The following is a 26,481-nucleotide window of genomic DNA, read 5'->3' on the forward strand; positions in this document are numbered from 1 at the left end:
TTTGCCTCTTCAGTTATTGGAGAGCTAACTTGTCTGGACTAGTCTTGTACTATGTGAGTCACTAAATGAGTGAAACCACCTTGTGTTGGAAAAGGCATAGTTTAAGGTAGGTTAGGCCAAGCATGGGTCCTGTGTTATGTAACATTCTGCTTTTAACAAACCAGTAAGAAACAATTCTGTGAGCAGCTGCAGCCGTTGTAACATAGGCCACATCACGATGCCTTGCAACCTTACCCTCCAAAGGTGGAATTCAGCCAGGGAGTCTGCAGACAGTGCCTGGTGGTAGATTTGACCGTGCTTGGCTTTACAGAGTGCTGCAGCCAAACCCTGGTGAGAGGGTGAGCTTTCTGCTGAGGGAGTTGCATCCTGCGTCTTTACCAGACAGTGATTAGAAAGTAGTACTAGATGTGATTACCAGACTCGGAACGTGGGGTAATACTGTGGACTTCTTTAAACTGATCTTAAAAAATGGGTGCGATGCGAGGGGTTGGACTGGATCTTAAACATCTCTTCCGCACCCGATGCTTCTATGATTCGGTGGAAACGCTATAGAGCACGGGTCAAGGCCAGCACAGGGAACTCGCATTCGGGCGTGTCTCTGGTTTGACATTGCCCGGGGCAAGGCTGCGGGAGCACGTGGCGCAGCTGGCAAGCTCCGCGAGCCGGGCGGCGATAAGGAAGGAGCGGGAGTTGAGGCGCGGGTGTTAGCGCTGGACGGCGGGCTCATACACGCCGAGTCCCGGGCAGCAGTGTCGGTGCCGCGGCGCTCCCGGGCAGCAGTGTCGGTGCGGCGGCGCCCTGCGGCGCGGCGGGCCAGGCCCAGACCGGCCGCGGGGCGGGTGCGGCCCCGCCGCGGCGCAGGCGCGGGCGGGAGGGCGGTGGCCGCGCGTGCGCGGCGGTTGGCGTGGCGCCTCCGCCAATCGCGGCGCGGGTCGTTGTGCGGCGGCCCCGCCCCCGGCGCGGCGAAGGACAAGGTGACGGCGCGGGGCCCGCGTTCAGCCTCTGCCGCAGCGGCTCCATCTTGCGAGGTGAGTCGGGGCGGCGCGGGCCGCCCGCCCGCTGGGGACCAGGCTCAGGCCTGGGGCAGGGCCGCCTGCGGGTGGGGGGCCGGGGTCCGGCGGCTGCGCCGTGCCGGGGCTTCCCGGTCCCACGTCGCTCTGCTCTTCTCGCCCGCCTCAGGTCGCCATGTTCTCGTCCATCGCGCCGCTCGCGCGGCACAACCCGTTCTACGCGCCGCACTTCCAGCTGGTGCAGGACGGCGTGAGGAAGCGCACAGCGGAGCCCGCGGAGGCGCCCGCCACACGGCGGGGCCTGGCGGCCGCGTCCGCCGACGAAGGTGAGAGCGGGACGGAAGGGCCGCGGCGGAGGCGAGGCCCGTGGGCGTCCGGGGCGGCGGTGCTTGCGCTGTCCCCGCCAGCACGGGCCTGTGCCCGCCGGGGCGGCGCAGGGAGGGTCAGCGCTCAAGCGGGGCTCGGCCGGGCCGGGAGGGGCCGGCGCTGGGCCTACGCGCCCGCTTGGAGGACGAGGAAGGGCACGGGCGGGGGAGGCGCTGGCAGTGCTTCCGCTTTCCCGGTGGTTTGTGCTGAGGAGCAGGAGGGATCCGGGCTTGCCGGGAAAGGACACGGGAAGGTTCTAGTGCAGAGTAATCACAGAGACCCCCAGAGATTCTGTTTTGGAGGGCAAAGAGCACTTCTGGTAAGGCAGGGTCTGCAGCCTCGGGCACTGAGGTTGTAGGTCTGTACTTCTTTCATCGGTGGAGAAGAGCAGTGAGTGACTCTTTGGATTCAAAAGATCATCCCTCCCATCCTTTATCCATTTTTCTCTTATTTTTTTTCACTAGTTTATTTATAGCTGGGCATCTGAGTCTCTAGATACATTAGGGGTGCTTGCTGCTCTTCTTTTTTAGTTCTTTTTTTCTTTTTACTAGCTGTGGGGCATACACCAGATAACTTGCTATTTAAGATATAGGGATGCACTTTAGAGTTAAGTGCGAGTGCTTCCCGTATGCTTCCAAGTCACTTTTTGGACTTCTGAAGGTCAGACCTTGATGGTACTTGCAGTATCATAGAATGGGTAAGATTGGAAAGGACCACAGTGAGTCATCATCATCCTCACAGGTCCAACTTCCCTGCTGAAGCAGGGTCGTCCTAGAGCAGATTGCACAGGATTGTGTCCAGATGGCTCTTGAGTATCTCCAGGGAGGGAGCCTCCACAGCCTCTTTGGGCAGCCTCTTTCAGTGCATGGTCACCACAGTATAGAAGTTCTTCCTTATATCTTGACAGAACTTCCTGTGCATCAGTTTCTGCCCATTGCCTCTTGTCCTGCTTGGCACCACTGAGAAGAGCCTGGCTCCATCCTCTTGACACCCTCCCATCAGTACTTACAGACAACGATGAGGTCCCCTTTCAGTCGTCTTCTCTTGAGGCTGAACAGACCCAGCTCCCTCAGCCCTTCCTCATAAGTGAAGTGTTGCAGTCCCCTCACCATCTTTGTTGCCCTTTGCTGGACCCACCCCAGGGGCTCCATGTCTCTCTTGTACTGTGGAGCCCAGAATTGGGCACAGCACTCCAAATGTAGCCTCACTAGGGCTGAGTAGAGGGCAGGATCACCTCCCTCAACCTGCTGGCAGTGCTCTTCCTAATGCATTACAGGATACCATTGGAGTGGCCTTCTTGGCCACACGGGCACGCTGCTGGCTCATGGACAGCTTGCTGTCCAGCAGGACCCCAGGTCCTTCTCTGCAGAGCCGCTTTCCAGCAGGTCAGCCCCCAGCCTGTACTGGTTCATGGGGCTATTCCTCCCCAGGTACAGGACCCTGCATTTGCCTTTGTGAAACTTTAACACAGTTCCTCTCTGCACATCTCTCCAACCTGTTGAGGTCCATCTGAAGGAATGCACAGTAGTAGAGGTGGATATTAAAATTTTAATTCTTTTAAGCTGTTGATAACTTAAAAGCATCTCTCTGGTTTTACTTTAAAAAAAAAAAGAATTGCTTTCAGCAGGCTATCTCTTCTGAAGTAACATGATTATTGAAGTATTTTAGTGCACTTACATGAGCATTCATATAATGCATGAAAGAGAGACAGGTTAGGTTTTATAAAGTTTTCAACAAATTATTTGCAGCTTTCAGTGTAGTAATCCTGCTGCCAGCTAACTAAAGCCCTAAATCACTCTTTGGTATGCTAAATATATTCAGTAGGTGCACTTACTTCTTTAAAGCATTATGCTTAATCTTCATCCTGTTTGTGGGCAGTTGTGGTCAAAGGTGGCCAGTTTTTCAGTCTTTGTAATCTTTTCTGCTGAGTTCATTATTTCATGTACCAGTTGGTTCTCTGGCTTTTGTGTTGAGAACCTAACACAGTGCAGAAGATATCTGAACTTGCACAAGGTCACACAAAGTCAGTACAAGCTACACGACCTTCTGAGATCAGCTCAGGGCATCAGCCACAACACAGCTCATAGATGAAGTATTTTATGACCAGCTCATGGAATTTGTCCTTGCTAATGTGTCAAATGGGAAGCAGAGATATGAAGTAGTTACGATGTAGCTGTCTCAACAGAGTAGGCATATTTTTGTGCTGTATGTTTATACTTGAGTAGGTTAAGGGTGTTTGTCTTAAATCAGTCCCTGGGTATGTGAGAATGACTTTCTTCTCTGTACTACGTGGTCAGCTGGTTCTCTTCTCAGGTTATGGTTTTTAAGAAATTTAACTCTACTTCTGAAAGTCCAAGATCATCTGTAGCTTTATTTTCCTAATACTACTGTACCACTACAAACCTAGGCACCTCTAAAGAGCTCAAGCCTAATTGATACTGGCTTTCTAAATTACTGTATTTGAAGACTAGGCTGTCAGGTCAGTCTGAATAGCATCGTAATACAGCACATACATAAAACTCTACTTTTCTGTGGCTACTGTATAGGTTTATCCCTCTCAGTTGAGGAGTATGACTTCTAACAGTAAATTACTTAAAGAAGGGCGGTGTGAACAAACAGTTCTGGAATCTGGGCAGCACAGTAGCAGGTGCAGGGCTGTTGTGCTGTTGGCCAAAGACACAGCTAGACAGAGCTGCCCCGAACAGACCTAGAGTCTGTTCTCTGATTACACCTGCATAGAAAGCCTGGTCTGTGTGTATTTAACCAGCCATTCTTGAAAGTCATAAACAGACTGTTTCTGCTGTCTGCAAATCTGCTAGCATAGCCAAGCTATCTCGGAGCGATGTGTAAGTCCCAGATCAGCATATTTCCAGTCTTTAGCAGTGTCTCAGTTAAAGATAAGTTATTCTGATAACTGACTTTCAGCTTTAACCTTAGGTTCACTATGTCATCTGTGATTTGATATTTATTATTTTAGAATAAAGAAAACTTTATTGTTTTGGTAGTTTTTAAGAGTAAGGTGAAAAATGTAACTATAAAATGTAATGTAGAATCTGGAACACTTGTGGGAAGGAGTGCCTTTAAAATAGCAAAGTTATGAGCTGGGTAAGCCTGCTAGTGTTACCTGCTGCTCTGTTGATGCTGTTGAACATCATTGTCTATTTCTCTTGAATTCATAACCAGATAGATTGGGCAAAGAAGCTCTGCATAAGATAGGCTTTTGCTGGCTTTTAGTTTTCATTAGTGTTTCTTGGAGATAGTTCTTATTAAGTTGTAACACTTTAATGTCTATTTCATTATATTGAAGTGACACCAGTAGATTTAGTAGCAAAAGATTAAGCCTTTCTACTTTTGGGAATATTTTTGCATAGTATATTATTTTCTGTATGTTTATTCAGTATATTAGTTTTACTTATGCATTTAAAATGTTAAGTATTACACCTGTGCTGCTACTGTATGCTTATTTTGTACTGTTGTAAATTTGAGTGTTTTCTATTTGCACTCACTGATCCCTCTGTAGCTTTTTCAGAAATGAAAGAAGAAAAGGGATTATTTTTTCCAGCTCCAGTAACTTTGCTGTATAGGAATATGTGAAAAGTAATAACTTGTTGTTTTAAGATTGGATGGTTTTTTCCACAGTATATACACTGTATTGAACAGTGCATGTGAAGTATCCCTTGATCAATTGTTGTCTGAAAGATTCTTTAATGAACCTTGTGTACAAGCATTCAGTGGGGCAAAAAACAGCAATCTGCAGTTTCATCAAACAAGCACTTGAGATACTGTATTTGAAAGAAAATTTTTTTAAAAGCTGTATAAATAATGTGAATAACACCAGAAAATATATCTGCATATCTCCAGCACTGATATTGTAGATTTTTATAGTCTCTACTTAAATACAGAAGTTAAACTGTCATAGAATATTTAACAAAAGAAGCTTTGTCTTTTGAGTACTAGAGGAATACTATTCTTCCTTAATTCCTGGATATAAGAAATTGTTAGTCTTTGCAATTTTGAGTCATAATTTCTGCTAGTAACTTCTGGGATTTTATATGGTTTAAGTGTGCTGTGAGCTAAAACTTCACTGTTGCTTCCTTCGCTTATTTAAAGGGACAAATTCAATTTGGAAGACTTAGAATAAAATCTTGTCAGTCCAAACTGTTTTAATTTGAAGCAAAAGTATTATTTTTCATTATAACACTGTATAGTCAAATAATGCAGCATGGGAGATTATTTCAGTTTAATACTTTTGGGAAAGTAGCCCTTAGTTTTGTTTCTTTTCTGATCATTGTTACCATTTATGATTGATCATATATATGTATTTTTTTCCAATTAACTAGAATACAGCTGTGCATATGGCTCAAACAGATTCTTTCTCCTTTGTGGTCTTGGTGGGATTATTAGCTGTGGAACAACACATACAGCACTGGTTCCTCTAGACCTGGTTAAATGCAGAATGCAGGTTTGTTCTGCATGTTATGTGATGACAGAGCATGTTTAGTGTGGTATATTTAATTACTAATGAACTGGAAACATAAAATATACCTGGGACATCACTGTCCAGCAGTGCATGGAGCTTACATAAAAGCATGGTGTGTCTTTTTTTTTTTGCTGCAGAATACAGTTGTGAATATGGCTCACTCAAGTTTTATGCTCTCTGTGGCGTTGGTGGGGTCCTAAGTTGTGGCCTGACACACACTGGTGTTGTACCTCTGGATTTAGTGAAATGTCGTATGCAGGTTTGTATAAACTTAAACATTTCTTGAACTTCTATTTTCTATCTAGCCAGCATATTAAGAGTTTGCAGTAGGGATGCAGTATTTTGTGGATGACAAGAAGCAAGTAAACTTGAACGCTGCTTTATCAAATCTACTGCTGTAAGACTAGCAAAATACCACTTTCAAGAGAAGTAAAGGTATTAAGGATAATCTGGATGAATTGTTTTTGACAGCATTTAAGGTATGTTTAACTGACTATATTTGCTAAAAGGCACCCACCACAGTGTTACTCTGCTGGCTGGTTGGCTGTCCAGCACTGTTACAGTGCTTTTGGAGTAATGAAATAGTATCTTTTGGATCTGCGTTTTTTAGCCTGGAGTGACATGCATGTGTAATTTGATCCATTAACACTGTGGATATCAATGCATGGCTTATGGATTGGATATTTTCTAATGATGCCACTTTGAGAAGCGTGGCTAAGACTTGATTTGGTATCAGGAAGGCCCTCAGTGCTTGCGACTGCTTTCCTTGAAGTGGTTTTTGATTAAACTGAAAGGAACATCATTGCATTGCATTTATGACACATTAAAATCATCCTGTGAACAGCCATGAATGAAAACATACTAGTGGATTTATTCAGGCAACTCTGCAAGAATGAAGCAAATTAAAGCACACTTGTAAATTTCTGGAAATACAGTATTGCATAGGCTGTTGCATAGGCTGACACTGATTATAAGAATGGCCATTTTGTAATTACAGAACTTCTGAAATGAGGAGAGAACTATGAATTAGTCAAACCTCCTCATCACACTAGGAGTATGCATGTGCTATTCTTCAAAATTGTGTTCTTCTGAATGGCCTTTATTTAACAATGTTTACCAGAGAGGCTTTTTCACATTCTTGAGAGCACCTGAAATTCTGGTCTCAGACTAGGAAATCTGTAACACATCAGATGTGCTCAGTGTTCCGTTTTATTACATTGTAAGGGTGGTGATACTGCCCCTTCACTCTCCAGCACTTAGAGGGAGGTTCAGGAGGAGGGTTCCATGTGCATTCCAGGTGTGATCTTGTAAAACCTGTCAGCATTTATCTCTTTACAGATCCAGTACAGAGCATGTTACTAATCCTTCCTAAGTTCTCCAGAAGAAACTGTTGCCTGCCCTCTCATGTCTTTTTAAGAAGAGGTCACCTTTGCCATGGTTTAACTGAAAACAGGACACCTGTTACACACCTAATAACTAAGCATGGTTCTGACTTGAACATAGTCTCATTTTACAATGCCCGATTAAATATCCAATTTTCTAAAATTATGTCTTTTTAAAATTGACATATTTAGGTGAACTAGATCTCAAGTATATTCCTAGACTGCAAGACAAAAATACTGGCCAGTGCAGGTTGGCATGCACGTCCCATAGCTCTTTCTGAAAGCTTTGATTGGCATCCAGTTTGATATCTTCTTATCCTCTGAGGAAATGTGGGATGATGTCAAATATGAAAAGTAACAGTGGGATGTGACTTAATTACCTGTTAAAAAGTTTCTGCTAAATTACTTCCTTTCACCTGAAACAAAATTATTCAAGTCAGTCTTTTTAAAATTTTGTGGGCAGAAAACAATTTGTGTGTAGCCTTTATTGCCAAGTCAAAGTACAAATGTAGAAGTTTTTGAATACTCTTCGATCTGCTTTGCTCCATCTGTCTTAGTCTGACTATGTGGAGAGATCACACAGGAAAAGCAACCACCTCTGATTAGTAAACAGGTGAATCCTTATGTTTCTGGCAGTGCTTGGATGTTACATAGGTTTAGTGTGTAAAGTAGATGAGATTGCTGACAGGACCCATTAACTTTTTAAAAAATCTGACCTATCCATAGTTGTACCAGTGCACCATTTACAGTGTTAGAACAGGGATTTCAGTAAATCTTTTCATTACAGTCACATTGTTAATTTGAAGAATTGAAGTAAAACAAAATTCAGTTTGGTGGTTTCTGAGTATTGGGGAACATACCGGCTGTTAAAATAAGTCAGGGTTTGAGATTAGCAAGTAACCATTATGGTTACGTTAGTGTAACTTTGTGGTGAGTACATCATCTGTCCAGGGAATTATGGGAAGCCGGATGTCTGAGGAATTTAAAAACTAAAAATTTTGGATGGGGGTGTGAGAAGGAAAATAGTAAGCTTTCTCAAACATTTAACTGCCTGTTCTCTTTAGGTTGATCCACAAAAATACAAGAGCATCTTCAATGGATTTTCAGTGACAATCAAGGAAGATGGTGTTCGTGGCTTGGCTAAGGGATGGGCTCCAACCTTTATTGGCTATTCCATGCAAGGGCTTTGTAAATTTGGTTTCTATGAAGTTTTCAAAATCCTGTATGGCAACATGCTGGGAGAGGTAAGCCTTAAATGTTTTATGTAAAGCTATATGTCTGCAGCATAATAGTATTAGTGATAAGGAGTAATCACAAAGGCATGATTTATTAATAAAAATATGTTTAAATGAATTTCAGGAAAATGCCTATTTGTGGCGTACTTCGCTATATTTAGCCGCATCTGCCAGTGCGGAGTTTTTTGCTGACATTGCTCTGGCTCCAATGGAAGCTGCTAAAGTTCGTATTCAGACACAGCCTGGATATGCGAACACTCTACGGCAGGCTTTACCCAAAATGTTTGCAGAAGAAGGCATCTGGGCGTAAGCATCTCTTCATTTAAATTGAAATTCTTGATGTTCAGTACATTTTGTTAATGAAGAACTGCTGCTATAACTAATTCTGGCCTTAGTTTGTAATACTTTGGCCTTTGTATTTCAAGATAACACACTTCAGGCAATTTGTGCTGAACTGTTAATTCCACATGCTCCTTAGATCCATCTTTGTGAGTATCTTTGTGCTGAGTTCTGCTGGATAACTTCAGTTTCTAGCAGTTCCACTCAGAGATATTCAGCAACTTTCTGGTTGTACAGTCAAAGATGCTTGAGTCATTGGCATGTGAGAGTAATATAACTGCATGTTAGCTTTCTGTTCTGATAGAAGTGGCTGTAGATGTACAGGTCATGTCTCACTATCAGGACGTGGCTGGTATGCAGACATTGGCATTACTGCACTGGTAGTATCAGTACTACATTGCTGCAGTGCACTGTAATCTGAAAAGTGACTACAGAAACTGCTGTGCAGCCTGGGGACCGGGAAAATTTCTATTCATGTTGCTGTTTTAAGGTAGTACTCAGGAATGAATACAACTTAATTTTCTGTAGGTATTGACTGCATTACAGGTCGGTATGAAGAAATTGTATTCTTGATAGCAGCCATAAAAAATTTATTTCAGGTTAGAAATGTACCCTAAATACTGAAGAAAATGAAACTGAGTTTGTCTCTTCTCTGATTAAGTTTCTATAAAGGTGTTGCTCCGCTGTGGATGAGACAGATTCCATACACAATGATGAAATTTGCCTGCTTTGAACGTACTGTTGAAGCTCTCTACAAGTACGTTGTTCCCAAGCCACGAAGCGAATGTACAAAAGGAGAACAGCTGGTAGTCACATTTGTTGCAGGCTATATTGGTAAGGAATCTTCAAGTCCTACACTTCATTAATGGATTACTGCAACTCTAGGGACCTGTTGCTTTTCAGAATATTAAGCAGATGTCACTAACATGGGAGAATTTACTTGCAACTTCAAAATGTGGAGAAATAACTATAATCAGTCTGTTAGGGGAAAATGGGTCTGTAATAGGACACTACTCTTAACCAATGTTGATGGCCACATTTAGAAACTGCAGCTGATTTAAGTGAAAATTTGCATCTTTTTCAGTCTTGGGAAGGTAAGAGAAATTTGGATGGAAGGGGGATTTTCAGTATCCAAAGATTCACAAGTTTTCTTCTGGTTGTTTTCTTCTGCTCAGAAGTTTCAGCTGGTTGTACTTAGCGTGTCCAGTAATGGTACAGCTAAAACATCACAGAACTAATGTCAAATTATTCTTTCAGCTGGTGTGTTCTGTGCAATTGTTTCCCATCCTGCTGACTCTGTGGTGTCTGTATTGAACAAAGAAAAGGGCAGCTCAGCTTCACAGGTTCTTATGAGGCTTGGATTCAAAGGTACATTCTTACTTTCATGTATTTTGGATCAAGTGTTTTTGGTGTTTTGGAGAGGATTTAGTTTTTTTCATGCCATTTTATGCTGCTCATGCTTTATGGTTTGCTCTCCAGGTGTATGGAAGGGTCTGTTTGCTCGTATCATCATGATTGGTACCCTGACTGCACTACAGTGGTTCATCTACGATTCTGTCAAGGTTTATTTCAGACTTCCTCGTCCACCTCCACCTGAAATGCCAGAATCTCTGAAGAAGAAGCTTGGTCTAACTGAATAGACAACTCATGGACTGCTGGCTGCCCCAGTGATGAGTTTCATGAAACTTTTATATATTTGACTATGTAGAAAACAAACTCTATACAATGTCATTATTGGCTGTGCCCTCATCTCACATGAGGGTTTAAATTCTACCACTGTCATTGCCTGAAATAAATGAGAAACAGAGTGCTTAGTGTCTGTTTACTACTGCATATGTAAGCTTCATTTCATAGTAGCAAATATTTCAAATACTCTCCTGGCTTCCCCTTCTCCCCCCCCCAAAAAAAAGTTTAAAAAAAAATATCCTGTTCCACAGTTTAGAAACTCTAGAGAAATGTTACTCTTCCACTTAAAATTAGGCTTTCTCTGTTTCCAGAGAAGTGCCAAGAACCTGTCCTTGCAGAACTGCAGAAAATTAACTGCAGTCGTGTGCACTTTGAGCCCACTGATCATTTGCCTGTAGTAAGCTGTTACTGTAGAACAGCTGAACTCCTGAATGGCTGAGATGAGACTGGAGTCTGACTGGGCGTCGTGGTCATGATATCAGTGTTCCCCACAGAGATAAAAGGAACCTTATGCATACTGGAGCTGTTTCTGCCTTGGGATGGTCATCCCAATTTAACTTATACTTACTTGACTAATTTCTGCTTCTGTTGGCTTTGAACCACACCAAAGAACTTGGCCCTTCTGATTGTCCTGTGGACTTAAACAGTAGTTGCTACCTCTTAACTAGGGAAAAGCTGATGTTAATAAAGATTTTAAAATACATTTCACTACTAATGGTGTACTTCAGCTTTACAGTAAAATAAAAGTGGTTTGTGTTTTATCCTAGAGTTTGAAAAACTTCTCCCTACATTTGCTACAGCTGTAGTTTTTTATTTCAATTATTTTTTGTCTGAATTAAATTAATACTGAATTATGGTTGAACCATGTATTTCTGCAGCACAAGGAGCCATACCAGGTTTTTTGGACATTGATGTGAAGAAATACATGCTCCTTGGCACACAAGAGGAGACAGTTGAGGCAATGTTAAGGTATTTGTTCTTGAATTTTTTCTCGAGTCTTTTAGTGAAGGGTGATCATGCTGCCTTCTGCATTTCACCTGCTCAGTAGCCCACAGATGAATCACTACACCCTATCCAGCTCACAAAGTAGAGCTGGAGCTGATGTGGTTTTTGTGCAAAACTGTGGATATGCTGCCTTACAGCATGTGTGCTGTTGATACTGAACTTAGCTTGGCACTCACGTATGTTATCCTGCTTCTTCCTCTTTACTTGGCTCCTTCGGAGCCAAAAGGACAAATCTGGCAGGTGCTATTGAAATGGCATAAACGTACTGACTGCTGCATCTTGCTGGAGTTGGATGTGCCTGTTATTGTAGCACTGAGCATCTCACCCCCTGGGAAAACTCTCCAGCTTCCAAAATTTAGAATAATTACGCTAAATAAGAAAGCTGGGCCTTATTTTGAATTGTTGCCTTTCAGAATGCGGAGTAAAAGCTAAAATGACACCATTTTCCTGTCACCATGACAGTAATAAAGGCACTCTTAGAGCAGCTGGTATCTGCTTGCATTACACAGCAAAGTCCAATACCCTAAGTCTAAATAAAGTATTTGTACAAGTACTTTGTAGTTGAATTAAAATTATTTAACGCTAAAAGTATGCAAACCTTGTTTCCCCATTGTGAATGGGAACCTTTGGAATTATTTAATGAGTCATTAAATGTTTGTAAGAGCTTCCTTGGAGAAGAGCCTTTACTATGACTTGATCTTGTATCAAGACTGTTGGAAGTTGTGTGTATGGTGCAACTTGCTAGGCAGAACTGTCACTTGTGTATCAAGTGATACTGGATATCAGTTTCTCTAGAGGCATGTTTCAACTCAGTAGATTTTTCTTTGTTTGCTGAAAGTTCCTTCTAATCCTGGGGAAAGTGGTCTGTCAAATCTTAAGCCTGGCAGAAGAGTGAAACAAGCTTGGCTCATGCAGTGAGGTAGTCTGTCAAGCAAGCTAGTGCTGAGCTAAATTTCTCAAGGCTCTCATTCTATATGTGGAGCACATATGTGGAGCACATCGCACATTTTTTCTCTAGGATTGAGTCAGTGTTGCACAGTTGTTACAAATATGTACAATAATAAGAGAATCTTAAGTCCCTTTTCTCATCGCTTAAGGGTAGACCTAAAATTATCTTTTTAAAGATGCTCAGATAATTTTATCTAGGTAGATCTGAGATAAGACTACAAGGAGCAGCCAGCAGTTCTCCTTCTGTAACTGAGAAAGGGAAAATACACTTAGTGCTCCTTGCAGTGTTGTGTTTCAGGGGAAAACCCAAGACGGGGAGAGAATTGCCTTGCAGCTGCCGGCTTCATTGACATTCAGCCATAGGATTGTTCAGATGCTTGTTAGGAAAGGGGGTTGCTTAAAGGGTTTCCTGCTGGTGTTTTAAATAAGCTTCAGTGGGAAAAATGTAGTATTAAGATGCATTTAAAAGGTCAACTTTGTTATTGATAACTGCTTTGTGCATAATGCCTGGTACATTTTCCGAAGGTTCAGATGGAGCAGTGGTGCTTTTGATGGATTTGCATTTCCATTGCAAGGAAAGTCCTGCATCAAAAAGGGGTACCCCATTTTGAACTTGGATAACTCCAGACCCATCACTATACCCCAAAGTGCTCTGTAAAACATGGATTATGTATATGCTGCTTGTGTATATTTTATGAAGGAGAAAACATCCTTTCTTGCTGGTTTTGGAGCTGAGCTTTTTTGTTTAAAGCATACCATATACATAAATTTGGAATAACAAGTGCATTTGCACATGGTGTTTGTATCAGGTTGTACTACAGATGAAATGTGCTGACACTTGCTGATACTCGCGGAAATGTCTGTTGCATATCATTTTAAAATGGGCTGTAATAATACAAATAGTTGTAACTCATTTACATTTCTACATAGAAATGATGTAGTTCACAGTGAAAACAATAAACATCCTGCTTTTTTATAGCAAATATGAGTACTTTGGGTAGATGAGCTTAATAGCTGCATGGCCTTGTTACAGAATACAATTTTTGTAACTCAGTACTGGGGAGAAAGAGACTGCTAGCACGAAATTCTTGGCTGAGCAGACGTTCTGGTGTGTAAAAGTAGATTTTAATGTTTTGGGATTACTTTGCTCACGTAATTTTTCATCATTGATCACTTAATTCTGTTGCTGGCTTTTGGGTTGTTTTTTTCAAGTTGCTGACAAGAATATTAATTGGCCAGTTTTGTACCTGAAAACTAAACTGAAAGCAAAGATGGACTGAATATCACTACAGGCTGGGCTCAATAGGATGATCTGTTTTAAGTAGCATAGCTGTAATTTTCATTATTACCTGAATCTCACAATCATTTAATAAAATTGCAGAGTATCACTGCATGACCCTAGAAATGAACTAAGGGGTTGCAGTTTTCCTGAGCTGATACTCTCCCCAGCACTAAGAGTACTAAAACAAGGAGGCAAGGTTACCAATCTGCTTTAAATTTTTGAAAAATACCTCACTCTCTGCTCACCTTTTTCACTGCAGAAAGAGCTCTCTGCTTCTCTCTTTAGAGCTACTAAGCTACTATAAAACTTCCATTTTGTAGAACAGTGGAGATGTGTGCTTGAAGGGCAAACAGAGATTTGCAATACCTGTGGTGATTATGGGAGAGTTTCTGATCGCTCGCCTTAACTGCTGAAGTCAGTACGGTGGTGTGACAACTTTATAGATACAGATTATTCTAAAATATTTTTTCCAAGTAAACTTTACCTTTGTGACTTAATTTTTTTGTCTTGCTTGCAGCAAGAAAAATTTCTGAAAGGATTATAATGCTTTAGACCTGCACTTCCTGGGAAGGAAGGGTGGGAGGTCTGCATACCTCTAAAGGCAAAGGGAAATGAATGGTCCTGTAACACTTTTTGCACGCTTAACTTACCTTGGAGACCATGCACAAGACTGTACACTCAGCTTTTCACTGGGAGATGTGTTCTAGAATTTGGAGGTTGAAAGTGAAATCCACAGTTGTTTATCCTGGCTTGTTTTCTGGTTAATGTTCCAAGGAGTGAGTGTACTCTTTTCATGCAGACAGACCTGTGCTGTGTCAAGGCTACTCAGATTAACTGTGCAGCTGGAATGTATTTTCCACATCACTTGTGTAGATGTTGCTCTACCAGTTCTCCAGTTCTGCCTCTGCAGATTCTTACTGGCTACTGACCACAAACGATGCATTCATAAAATTGAAAGCAAAGTAAATAAAATTACTGTAGCCTGGGATGCCTTTAATCCACAAAATATTTATTGTATAACCCTCCAACTCCTAAGGTGTATGTGCATGTGTACATACGTTGTTTCAGATAGGATATGCAATGCATGCTTTAGCATGGCTGTTCTTTAATTCTGCTGCCTCCTTCAAATGCCATTTGGTTATTTTCAGGGGCTCACTTAAGAACTGTGTGGAAGAACAAAGGGACAGGGGTTGGTACAGTATCTGCGGATGTTTTCTAGGAAAACTTGTCTTTTGACAGGTTTATTCTTGCCATTTGTCAGGCGGACTGGAAAGAGGTAAAAGAAAGGGGGAGGTAGGAATGGACCTATACCAAAAAGAGAAAAGCTTTAAACAAAGTATTTGAGGTTGACTGTGGGCAAAGAAGCAAAGAAGGTACAGAAGACCAGCAACGTGAAGCAGCCCAAAAAGACATGGAATGTGTATGAGGATGAGAATAGTGGGGGAGAAGAATGCTTGTATCTTCCATACAATCAAGAGTCTAGTAGTTTCAAGATGTTCAGGTATGGCCAACTGAGAACTTAACACAGGCCTTACTGTATACTTACACTTCTTGATATAATTTCATTTACAGGCATTTTCTGAGTTGCTGTATCGCTTCTAATTGATCTTTATAGTAATTTTTATTCCTATTTAGTGCACTTCCCTCCCCCACCTTCCTCTGCTAAAACCATTCCCACTATCTTGTTACTGCCAGCTGCATTTTCAAATGTCTCAGCTCTGTTGTTCTTCAGCACCAAAATAGTCCCAGTAGTTCAGAGCAGTAGCCTTTTGGGACGCAAGTGGCTTCTCTTTGCTAATTTTGCTGCTCACTATAGTATTTTACAGACTTAAGAAATAATGAATGAATAAAACTTAGGATTCTTGAGCAGACACCGTGACACTGGGATAAAGCCATCAGCAGCATCAATAGGTCTTTCAGAGCATTGTCCCTATAGATCTGTATTTTAAAGACAGAACAGTGCTGCACAGTAATTTTGATTTACAGTTACAAAGCCTCACACAAAGCCTTACACAAATTATTCCATCTAAATGTGACAAACTTTTGCACGGCATCAGCAATAGTTCTGAACATTTCTTGCTTTGCTGCATTTACCCTGTTAAATACTATTTAAAAAATAACCCAGTTTACAAAAATCATAGAGTGAATATATTGAGACAAAGTGCTACTGCTGTTCGACTACCTCTTGTTTAGCTGAAAGCCACAATTCTATTCCTTCTTTTGGAGCAGGAAAGCAAAACTGGAGAGCTGTCATTCTTGGGTCCTGCTTTCTTCATGAAAGCAAACTCTAAAGCTTAGAACATAATTTTATGCTTTAACACTGCTTTATTGTACAAAACAAGCAATTTATTAAATATAGCATCTGTCATTCTTCAGAAAGACAAATACATGCAGAGAGATATGTTTTTTGTTCACATTATTATTTCTCCCTTGAAATAAGTATGACTTTCCTGTCCTGCTCAAAGGAATAGGAAAAATTTCAGGTTCAGGTGTGCTTCTAAAGGAAGCCTTTAAATATTGTCTGTCTTCTCAGTACTACACATGATGGAGTTAACAGTCCTCAAACACTGTTCTTTAGGCAGCAGCCTTTCAGTGATCAATTCATGTCTGAAATCTTGGTTATTTCATCCTTTGCATCCTTGATCTCGGTTTGAACTCTTGTTAGATTGGCCAATTTCTCATTGAGTAAAGCAATTTCCTTCTCCCGCCGTAACACTTCCTCCACTAATCTTCCTATTCTCAGTGTTAGGTCATTTATTAAGGGCTCCAAGATGGCAAACTCCTTTTTAACTTTGTACATCTTAGGTTTTAAATCATTTGCAAATGTAACTGTCTTCAGAACTTTTGCTCTGTCACCTTCAAGATTCAAAAGTCTATCGGAATGCTTGTTAAAATCACTCCTTAACTCAGACAGTGCTGTCTTAATTTGTTCGATTTTTCTTGCATTACTGGAGGCCAGGCTTTGTATTTTGGTACTTCGGTCGATGCTACTGGTAAGGAGGTCACCTATATTTTTTACTGTTGCCTTTTCACCTTTTTCTACTTTATCTTCTAGTGTTTGCAAAGAATCTGTCAGTGCAGTCATTTCGGAGACCAGGCCTGAAATGCGCCTTATGTCAGTTTTTACTGTCACAATTGTCAATGTTACGTTTTTTGCTACAGAAGCCACATTCTGTTCAGCGCTTGAAACTGCATGAAAAAGGCTGGTTAAATTCTTCTCCAGTTCTTCTTGTTTTTTAATTATGCTGCTAGACCATGTTTTCATTGTATAAATATCTTCCTGGAGATATTTAATGTGAGAAATTATGTGAAGATCTTCCAGCTGTTTCATTAAGTTCCAAGTCTTTTCACACTAGAGGGATACAAAAATATTTCTAGCTTAACAACTCAACGTCAAAATTCAAGCTATACTTTAATGAAATATCTTACTATTCTGATGTTCAATTTGAGTGCAAACCCTGTCTCTAAACTTCTGTTACAACACAACCAATTTTTTTTTTTTCTGGTCAGTATACGTAACAAATGTTAGTGCTTCTTCTCTTACAACAAAAAATTACAAGAAGGTGCTCCATGACTTTCCAAGGTGACCTCTGGAAACACAAGTCATCAAATGGAATCTTCTTCCATATATAGGAATTTTTAAGTGTCCATAGAAGCTATTTTAGTGAAGGAAAACTCATGCTACTGCTGGATTTTTGTCTTGATTTCCTAGTTCACTCTTTTATTTTCTTATGATTGGTTCTTGATTTTCAAATTTGAGAGGAAAAAAGGAAATTACCTGAGTGATACAATCCTGTTCAATCCCCAATAAGTCAGGGTAGAACTTGGAGAGAAAAAAAACACTGAACAGGCAAACTGAAACACATTCTAAGAGGCTAGAATTAGTTTCATACTAATTCTTTTCTGGACACTAATAGTAAAAATATCACAGAAACAAATATTTTTAATTCTTCATACCACTGGCAATGTAGCCACGCTGCCCCAAAAAGATACGAAGTAGAAACACTAGAATTGGAACACACTTGTGAAAAGTATTTAAAAAACATTGCTTTATATAATAGCTTTTCCTAATAGCACATGGAATATTGATGTCTTTACTCTGTACCCTTTCTGAAGGAGCAGTTTATTTTGAATTAGATTATGTACCAGGATAGGGAAATTCACTACAATATATTTTTATTTTGAATATGACTGTAAACAGAAATTTATACATAAGCAATAATTATATGAAACCAACACAGCTTTAGAACATTGAGAAACACTGGTTTCATAGTCTCTTGAATGGGCAGTGTTACCCGTTTAGTGAAGATTGCAGTGGAGTTCTAGAGAAATGAATGTACAAACCCAGAATAATTCAAGTTAGGTCTGATTAAGTCATAAATGTTGTGGGTTCATACTGTTTCTACTAAGCAATCTCCTTTCCTGAGAAATACAAAATTATCAAGACAGTAAGTCTGCAGACGATTTATGTTGTCCCTGAGGTCCAAATTTCAATAAATGACTATCAGGCCTATTTGGTAGTACTACATCATGTGTAAGTAGGTCTGTGGATAAACTGGGTATTCCCTGGCCCCAAGCACGTAACTCCACTGATTTCATTAATTACTTTTGCAGCTCTTGGTTCAGCAAACTTTGGGAAACAATGTCAGCAACACTGTTAATTTTTTTTTCCTTTGAAATGCAGAGCAATACCAGACATATCGTGTAATGCCTAACAAAGAACATCCTACAGAAGAAAAGGTTAAACTTTGTTTCTAAAGCACCAAAACACACCCCCCAAAAAAACCTCAAAAAACCAACAAAACAGCCCTTGCACTAATACAGTGACAGACCAAGCCAAACATGTAAATTAAATGATGGAAGAAGAATCTAACAGGAGTATCTGTTAATAAGAACTTCAGTCTACGTGTAGTTCAATGACTTCAATGGCAGAACAAACCAATGCCAGTGATTTTAGGAGGCTGGAAAAGGCTGGAAATGAGGTCTAAGGATGCCAGGTCCTTGGGGTCAAACAAATAAATGGTAACACAGCTGCTATGTAAATACCAGCTGCTTGTACGTGCCAGAACAAGACAAGGTTCTCATTAGGGGGTACTTCACTAGTATTTTCTGTAAGGGTGTTGTATCTAAGCTTCAGCTGTTAAAAATGTGTTCAGTGCTTTCCTGCAGCACAAAACCAATATGGTGTACAATACATTAAAAGCAAGCTACAGCTATCTCTACTGAGAAATAAGTGATTAATTGTTCACTGTTACAAGTCCATGGAACATAATACAAACAGTAACAACAAAAGAAACTAAGTAGGGAAAACTAAATATAAACTAAAAATATGACCTTTTCCCTCCTTAAATCTAAATTCTTTGCTTCAAATTAATTTTTAATAAAAAAGATATTTTAATAAATAAGCTGAAAATGATCCTTAATTTAAGAAAATACTCCTTTCCTTTAACAAAGTTACTGTCTTGCTCTCCAGCCTCTTCCTCAGCCTTTCAGGCTGTTCCAATGTCTCTTTAGATCAATGACAATACCTCAGCTATCCTTGACATACATTGAAATCACATTATTTACAAACAAGTGCTTTTTCATCAATGAAAAACCTAAGTCCAAATTCACTGATCCCCATTGTGGTCATTTTCTAAGTTAAAGCTTTCTAAAGTTCCTTCTTCTGCTTTTGAAGATACTGTTACGTCAGGCACTGTTTCTAGAACAGCTATTTCAGACCACACTTTGAACATGCTGCCATTGGACTGTAGGCCTTCAAGAACCTTCTGCATCGCCACTGTATCAGAAACAGTTTTCAGCATGTCATTTTCCACAGCGTACAGCTGTGTCTTCAACTCCTGTATCTTTTTCTCCATACCAAGCAATTCACTTGACAATCTAAGAATAGAGTGAATAGCATTTTCAATTGTTGGCAAATGGGTCTTGCACTCCTCAATTTTAGGTTCATAGTTTGCAAGTTTCTGATTCAGGTCTGTGTCCTTGGCTACCAGACTATTCTGTTCTTCTTCTAGCTTTTCAACTGACTTTGCATCCAAGTTCAACTTTTGTTCAACTCTAGAGAATTCATCATCTTCTTGTAGTTTTAGTGTTCTGATATTTCTGGCTGTACTGTCTTCCAAGTCTCTTACTCTTTCTGAAAGGGCTTTAATTCTTTGGTCAACTTCATTAATTTTAGAAGTAACTTCTGTGTGTATGAACTTTGCTTCGGATTTTAAACCACTAGCATTTGTGTTCATTTCATCCAGGCTTCTTCTCCAGAAATTTGTAACATTTTGGAACTTGTCATTAATGCTCTGCATCTTTAGAGAGAGAGTCTGTTCATTGTTCTGAATATCATTTATGATGTTATGAAGAGAAGATATTTCCTGCCCAAACTCAGTCATCACAGAGACGGATGAGGCAGCTTCCCGCAGGATACTTTCAGAAGGCTCAAGCTGCATTTACAACACAAAACAATGTCTGTGTCTACTTAACAAAAGTAAGAACAGAAAACCATTTCCATTTATTAAGAGAGAATAAAGTCCCTTAAAAGCCACTGTACTTGTTACAAAGCTCCTCCATGATGCGTTTCCATGTTTCATCTTTAAAATATTGTTGGTTAACCTAGCATGAAAAAGTCATGGAAAAAAGGTATGTCTGTTGTTGAATTTCTATAGAATATATGCAATTTTCCATGTTTGGTTTTTTTGGTGTCCAAAATACAGTAAATCCCATGCAACATTTTGCAATCTGAAGTGCAGTATATAAATAAACAAATTACATCATGTATAAATGACATTATTCTGAGATCAGTGCTGAAACAAAATCACTGGCATGAGCCATGTTGTGCTACCATCATTATCTGTGAGGTATCAGGGATAATTCGGCAGCCAGCACAGCTTTTCTACTTGATAGTGTCACACATGGTAATACATGTTTCACTACTACTGTATTTTCTTATCTATCACTTCATTATGTCTTCATATTATTAGAACAGATCTGCTACATCAAAATGCCTGTAAATTTTCTTCAAATCAATGTATGTTAGAATCACACACAAAAGAGGACTGGTAGAATGAAATATGTGCATATATGTAAGTTCTTAAAAATAGTTTCGTTCCTGAAAAATAATACTGATATACAACCACTGTATTCACATACTGGAACAATGGCATGGATTGACATGCTTTGTCACATGAAACAGTCTCTAAAGGCCTATTCACAGGCAAGTAAAACACATTATGAAAACTTATTTTAAATCAGTCAGTTAAACTAACAAAATAACAATGAAGTAAAACAATGACAAATGTTCACCAAAGATTATCCAATTAAGATGTTAATAATTACCTTTTCAGAAATTAGGTTTACTTTATTTCCCACATCCAGGATTTTTCCAGCTTCTTGCTGCAAGAAATTGTACTTTCTTTCCAGATCAGCAAATTGGCCTGACTGCTGAAATAGAAACCTGCAAATTTCAAGTAAATAAACAAAAAACATAAGTACTTAATTAGCATATATTAAGTATTCCAGGACCTGATTCACAGCAAATAGTTACTGGTGGAATTCGTGTTCACAAAATTTGCTAGATCAATACATGACAGAAAAAAAAATTAATGAAGTTGATCTGTCTTGATACTGGAGTTACGTTCCAAAAGAGGTGGAACAAGGAAGCATCCGTAGATGTCTTCGCTGTTAGACTGCATGCTAAGGTAACTAAGGCACTGATACTGCTAAGATATTTTAAAACATCTTTAACAAAGATATTTGACCTTTACTTAAAGACTCCACCTGATGAACAGTTTATCACACTGCTGAGCAAATTATTTTCAGAGAACTCCACTTCTTCTGTCGAATTATTTACTGCCTGCCAAATGAGCACTTACAGTCAGACTAAGCTGCTCTTCAGGTAGATGTAGTCTCCAAAGGAGTTATTTAGAATTCATGAGCAAGGCACCTTCAACACGATGTAACAGATGGAGCTTCTATAGTAATGTAATAGTAACTGCACACCAATGTTTCCATGCTGGTGAATACTGCTACTCTTTCCTTGATCCTTATGGCTTTAACAAGTTTATAAGCATTTAGCCCAAGCACTCTGGTGACATGTATATCAAACAGCCCACAGAATACAAAAGAAAATACTAAAACCCTCTTTAGAGAATTACCTACCAGGTCACCACCAGGCAAACAGCAAGAGAAATGATACTCAAACTTGTTCTTGAGTCCATCCAAAAAGAATTCCGATTATTGCTGGTCCTGGGACTTGCCAGCTTCCCATAATTACTGTGCTTCTCGGCTTTTTGTGAACCTTCGTTGGTCTTGGATGAAGAAATACCTTTTTTCCTTGGCTTAACTTCAGACATATTGTGGCCTGAAGCAAATGAGAGAGCTAGAAAAAAAAACCAGAAAGGACTAGTTTTTACTTCTTACTTTTAAACATCCTCAAACACAAACTTTTGCTCTTTAAGTACACAAATACATCCCCAAAAATGTTTCTTTTGGTGTTTACTATGCTTCCTAGTTATGTGAACTTTTGTAAAGTATCATAATACTTTCACTAGCTTTCTGTATTACAGAGCACTGCTTTCGTGTTTTCTCCAACTGAACTGGCTTTTCAAGCTTAAGCTAATTTCACCTTTCCAGAAATATTTCATCTGCTGTGGCATAAGCTATTTTAAATATGTAAAATCACAAGGATTAAAAGCATATTTCTGTTTGTAGCTGATGACTGTCACAAGTTCATCAGCAATGTCACTGACGACCTTGTGTTTTACCTGTAGATTTAAAAAATATTACCTACACCACACTAAAAGGGGAAAGTTAATTTATCAATTTAAAAAATATAATAGCAAATCAAGCTTTAATTTAGAAATAGTTCTGTTATAATGATTTCATGTCATCTGTAAAACACAAACATCAGTTAATAAGTCATGATAGAAAAATTCAGAAGATTCGTGAAATCATGCCTCTAGAAAAAAGAAAAACTGTAACTTCTTGATAAAATTAAGGTCAGAATAGATTGAGGCAATATGAATCTCTAGCTCATATTTTAACCAACCAAGTGAAGTACAGAGTGTAGGTTTTAAGCCTAAAAGCTTCCACCATACAGCTCAAAATAGATTTGATCCTTGGCAAAGTTGCTTTAGCATAATTTGAGACCAAACTGTTGTGCTGTTTTGTTAGATCGCTTTGCAGCATTACCGCTTAGTCACATATCAAAATATAAATATTTGGAGATTCTTACAAAGTCACTTACAGGGGTAAAAAGCATTGTTTAAAATCTAATCTGTCATGCAGGTACCTTAGAGCTGTTTGAGTCACAGTACTAGGAAACATGCTCTGAGCTTGAAATATGGAGAAAAACAAGTTTTTAATTTCCCAAAAAAAAAAAAAACCCAACCAACCAAAGTTAAAGTGGAGGCAAAAAAAATAGAGATCTGAATAGTTGTTAGGAAAAGAGTTTAACAGAGAAAAGCAAAGTTCTGCTTTAAAAGGACGGCTTCAGCGCGCAGCCCGGTGCGATACAGAGGGATGAGCCGCAGCTCCCCAGAGACCCTCCCGGACCCCCGGCCGCGCTGGATCCGCGGCACCCAAAGTGACCCACTGCCCCCCTCCGTCCCCGAGGCTCCCGGCAAGCCCGACCACCCAGAGCAGCCCTGGCGGCCCCTCTCTCTCGCCCCCCCGCCGCCGCTGCCCGTACCCGCCGCGCTCCTCCGGCCTCAGCTGCGGCGGGCGGAGGCGGGCCGGCCGCCCTGCCCCGCAGGCACCACGTTTACAGGCCCCGGGGCCCCTCCCCTGGCTGCGGCTGGCGCATCGCCGCCCGGCGCGCCACGTCCGGGGCCCGCCCGCCGCCGCGGGCAGGCGAGCGAGCGAGCGAGCGATCCCGGCACGCACAGCCGGGGCTCGGCGGCTCCGCGCCGGCGCGGGAGGGAGCGCGGGGCTTTGTTCGGCGGCGAGCGGGCGGGCGAGCGGGCGGGCGGGCGGGCAGCGAGCGGGCCGGGCCGGCCCTTCCCCTCCCTTCCCCCCCACGCCCGGAAGGAGGAAGCGCTGGCGGCGCCGCCTTCCCAGGAGCCGCGGGGCAGCGGCTGCGCCTCGGGGCTCGGCGGGGGCTCGGGGCCGGCGGTGCCGGGGCTCCGCACCGCCCGCCAGGTGAGCGGCGTGGCGGACACGCAGGGACGGACCGGAGCTGACCGCGAGGGGTCCGCCTGGGCGGGGCAGGGGGCGGCCGCGGGCGGTCTGAGCGCCTCGGTTTCTGTTCCGTTCGCGGCTAGCAACAGCGGCACGGTGTGAGTTAACCCTTTGTTTTGGGTGTTTGTGGAGCGATTTCTTTTGTGTTTGACTCACGTGTGGCATTATTATTATTAGTTTTTCTACCGGGAAGCTCTCGCGTCCCCTTTCCTCCGTGTGCGGTGAGATAAAGGTAGGGTGGAAGGCTTTCCTAAGTGCGTAATTTTCAGTGAAATTAGGAAATTCTGTCAGTACGGCAGAAGAGGCGCTCCATCCCGGACTTACCCAAAAGCAGCCGTTCTACATCTACCCCGCTCCTGAAGGAGAGAGTGCCAGAAAAGGTGAACGCTTCTGCAGGTACCTGCCTAGTTGCTCTGTGGAGGATTTTGGACTTGTTTATGGAGCTTTCCTGGCAGGATTGTGATCGGAGAGAGCGTTTTGATCGATTGGGACTCGCGGAGCAGCTGATTAGTTCTGGAAAACCTTTATGCTGTAGTCAGCTTCACCTTCTGTTTTCTTCAGACTTTTTTTTTTTTTTATGACATGGAGGAAGAATGCAAGTTTAGAGTCGTGTCAGATGCTGGCAAAGGAAGGTATCGCACAGTCAGTGGCAGTGTTGGGTGCTCCCTCTTCCATCATATGTCAAGATCCAAGCGTCCTTGTGTGGAGTCTTGAACTTGGAGACAACAATGTGTTTATCCCCTGCAATGAGACCCAGTCCTCTTTCTCATCCCGTTGTCCCAATCACATGATCCAAGGACTTAAAAAAAACTGAGGGATGTAGTGGGTGGGGAGAAGACCTTTTCATAGAGACATTTAGCAAGTTGCTAGTATATGAGAAGCTTTTAGTCTTTGGTTTTGTAGTTCTGAAAGTGCTCATAAACATAAATTAATAGGAATGGGGAAAAGAATTTGTATTTTCAGAATTACCAGATGCTTTGCTACTCTTTTAACACCAAAATTCATAAGCTGTTTTAAAACTTCTCTCCTTGTGCTTGTAAGTTATGTTCCCATTCTTACTTGATTTCTCCCCCCCCTCCTCTTTTTCACACTGAAGAAATATGGATGTCAGGAGTAGAAACTATTTGCTTATGAATCGTCAAGCATTGGAAAATGACATCAAGACTTCTTATATTATGGATCGTATGATTTCTGACGAAGTACTAACATTACAGGAGGAGGAAAGAGTGAGGCAGCAGGTAGAATAATCTCTCACTGCTATTTATCTTCCTAGTCTACTCATATATTTTACCATCCTTTTTAAAAATACTAATTTCTGGCTAATTTCTGGATTTTTCAAATTCTAAAGTGTATGCCTAGCACACAGTTTTTATTGTACTTCCTAAGGTTGAGTTAAGAGCTTGGTAAGTTAAAGGCTATTTCTGTAGCTCTAAATAGTATATAATTTACAGAGTGATAGATGAAATGATTTCTAAGGTCTCTTAGTTTTGTATAATACCTCTTCTAATTTTTTTTTCTAGAATACACGGAAGGAGCGAGCAGCTATGCTAATAAACATTATTCTTACAAAAGATAATAATTCATATAGATCCTTTTATAATGCACTGCTTCATGAAGGGTACAGAGATCTTGCTGCGCTTCTTCAGGACGGCATCCCTGCCATCTCGTCTGGTAACAGAAAGAGTTCAATGGATGGAATGACTTCCCATGGTCAGTGTAACTACAGCAATCCCTGTGCTTGAGCGTGAAGACAAGTTGTGTTTTTTATTCCTTAGAATAAAAATATATGTATATATATAAAATATATATATAATAATGTGTCATACCTGTTCCAATGAAAAAGGAGCAGTTGGTGCATTGGCTTGTTTTCATTGTGTAATAACTATGTGTGTATTTCATGTAATAAGTAATGTGGCAGGAGAGTTACAACAGTTACAACTTTTATAGGTCATCTTGTAAGTGTTCATATTAAGTAATGTTTGTTTTAAAAGGCAGGCGACCTGAAGCTCTTACGGTTTTCTCTTATTGGTATAAGTTTTGTTGTAAGTGAAAGAAGGACTCTCATTTGTATGCACTAAAGAAGTTGAATCTATCAGAAAAACTTGTAGCCTCCAAAATTCTGATACTTACCTTGAAGAGTAATCTTTAATCTTTCAACCTACATTCCAAGAATTGATCTAATTATTAGGTTACTTAATTCTTTCCACCAGATCTTTTAATGACCCTACATAAGTTCCATAATTTTACCTGCATTGTCATCGGTATCATCTTTAACTGACATGAAATAAATTTGTAGTTTCTAATGGGCAGAACCTTCTAACTGCATATGACTGACTGCCGTATTTACTGGCACTCTACATTTAGTAAGTGTCAAAGGCATGTGGAGTTTAAGGCTGTCTTAGATAATCAAAGTTCATCAGTTATGTCGCTCCACATGGCCACAAAGTGGGCAGATGAAGTACACATTTCCTTTCCTGTTATGCTTTACCTCTTCTATTTCAAGTAGTGCTATCTCAGCTTAAATCAGTGGAAGTCATGCTTGGACCCCAGTGCTGTGCTGTGAAGTGCCAAGGAAAGG

General features: G+C 40.9%; 3 protein-coding genes and 1 non-coding gene across 17 annotated transcripts in view; 3 read left to right on the plus strand and 1 right to left on the minus strand.

Annotated features, from left to right (window-relative positions):
* Positions 1-919: 919 nt before the first annotated feature.
* Positions 920-13,434, plus strand: SLC25A3 (solute carrier family 25 member 3). Of its 2 annotated transcripts, none has more exons than XM_039571478.1 (8): positions 920-1,028; positions 1,180-1,336; positions 5,717-5,838; positions 8,303-8,482; positions 8,598-8,779; positions 9,474-9,646; positions 10,070-10,180; positions 10,292-13,434. In XM_039571478.1, the coding sequence occupies exons 2-8, from the start codon at positions 1,186-1,188 to the stop codon at positions 10,450-10,452; spliced, it is 1,080 nt and encodes a 359-aa protein (XP_039427412.1). In that variant the 5' UTR covers positions 920-1,028; positions 1,180-1,185; the 3' UTR covers positions 10,453-13,434. The 2 variants fall into 2 exon arrangements, with proteins under 2 accessions (XP_039427412.1, XP_039427411.1); XM_039571477.1 differs by lacking the exon at positions 5,717-5,838 and adding an exon at positions 5,994-6,115.
* LOC120412011 lies at positions 8,938-9,177 on the plus strand. Its single transcript, XR_005604646.1, has one exon. It is a non-coding gene; the product is annotated as a small nucleolar RNA SNORA53 (small nucleolar RNA).
* Positions 13,435-14,721: 1,287 nt separating the features above from the next.
* On the minus strand, positions 14,722-23,548 carry LOC104696426 (IKBKB interacting protein). Of its 2 annotated transcripts, none has more exons than XM_039571476.1 (4): positions 23,416-23,542; positions 21,885-22,104; positions 21,063-21,180; positions 14,722-17,085 (listed from the first exon to the last, which is right to left on the minus strand). In XM_039571476.1, exons 2-4 carry the CDS (start codon positions 22,076-22,078, stop codon positions 16,330-16,332), a joined length of 1,068 nt encoding a protein of 355 aa, XP_039427410.1. In that variant the 5' UTR covers positions 22,079-22,104; positions 23,416-23,542; the 3' UTR covers positions 14,722-16,329. The 2 variants fall into 2 exon arrangements, with proteins under 2 accessions (XP_039427410.1, XP_039427408.1); XM_039571474.1 differs by lacking the exon at positions 14,722-17,085 and adding an exon at positions 17,893-20,170 and having other exon boundaries at positions 23,416-23,548.
* Positions 23,549-23,768: 220 nt separating this feature from the next.
* Positions 23,769-26,481, plus strand: part of APAF1 (apoptotic peptidase activating factor 1) — a 51,356-nt gene continuing 48,643 nt past the window's right edge. For 6 of the 12 annotated variants that reach the window (XR_005604549.1, XR_005604550.1, XR_002047932.3 and 3 more), the window contains exons 1-2: positions 23,893-25,141; positions 25,424-25,613. Coding sequence is in view for 7 of the 12 variants with exons in the window: in XM_019292479.3 (XP_019148024.3) it covers positions 25,004-25,141; positions 25,424-25,613 (328 nt within the window). In the remaining 5 variants the exon portion in view is untranslated. Of the gene's footprint in view, positions 23,865-23,887; positions 25,142-25,423; positions 25,614-26,481 lie in introns of those variants that run through there. The other 6 variants (XM_010410783.4, XM_010410784.4, XM_039571473.1 and 3 more) reach the window with 5 other exon arrangements.

The sequence above is a fragment of the Corvus cornix genome, chromosome 1A (assembly GCF_000738735.6).
Source record: "Corvus cornix cornix isolate S_Up_H32 chromosome 1A, ASM73873v5, whole genome shotgun sequence".
NCBI classification, from domain to species: domain Eukaryota; kingdom Metazoa; phylum Chordata; class Aves; order Passeriformes; family Corvidae; genus Corvus; species Corvus cornix.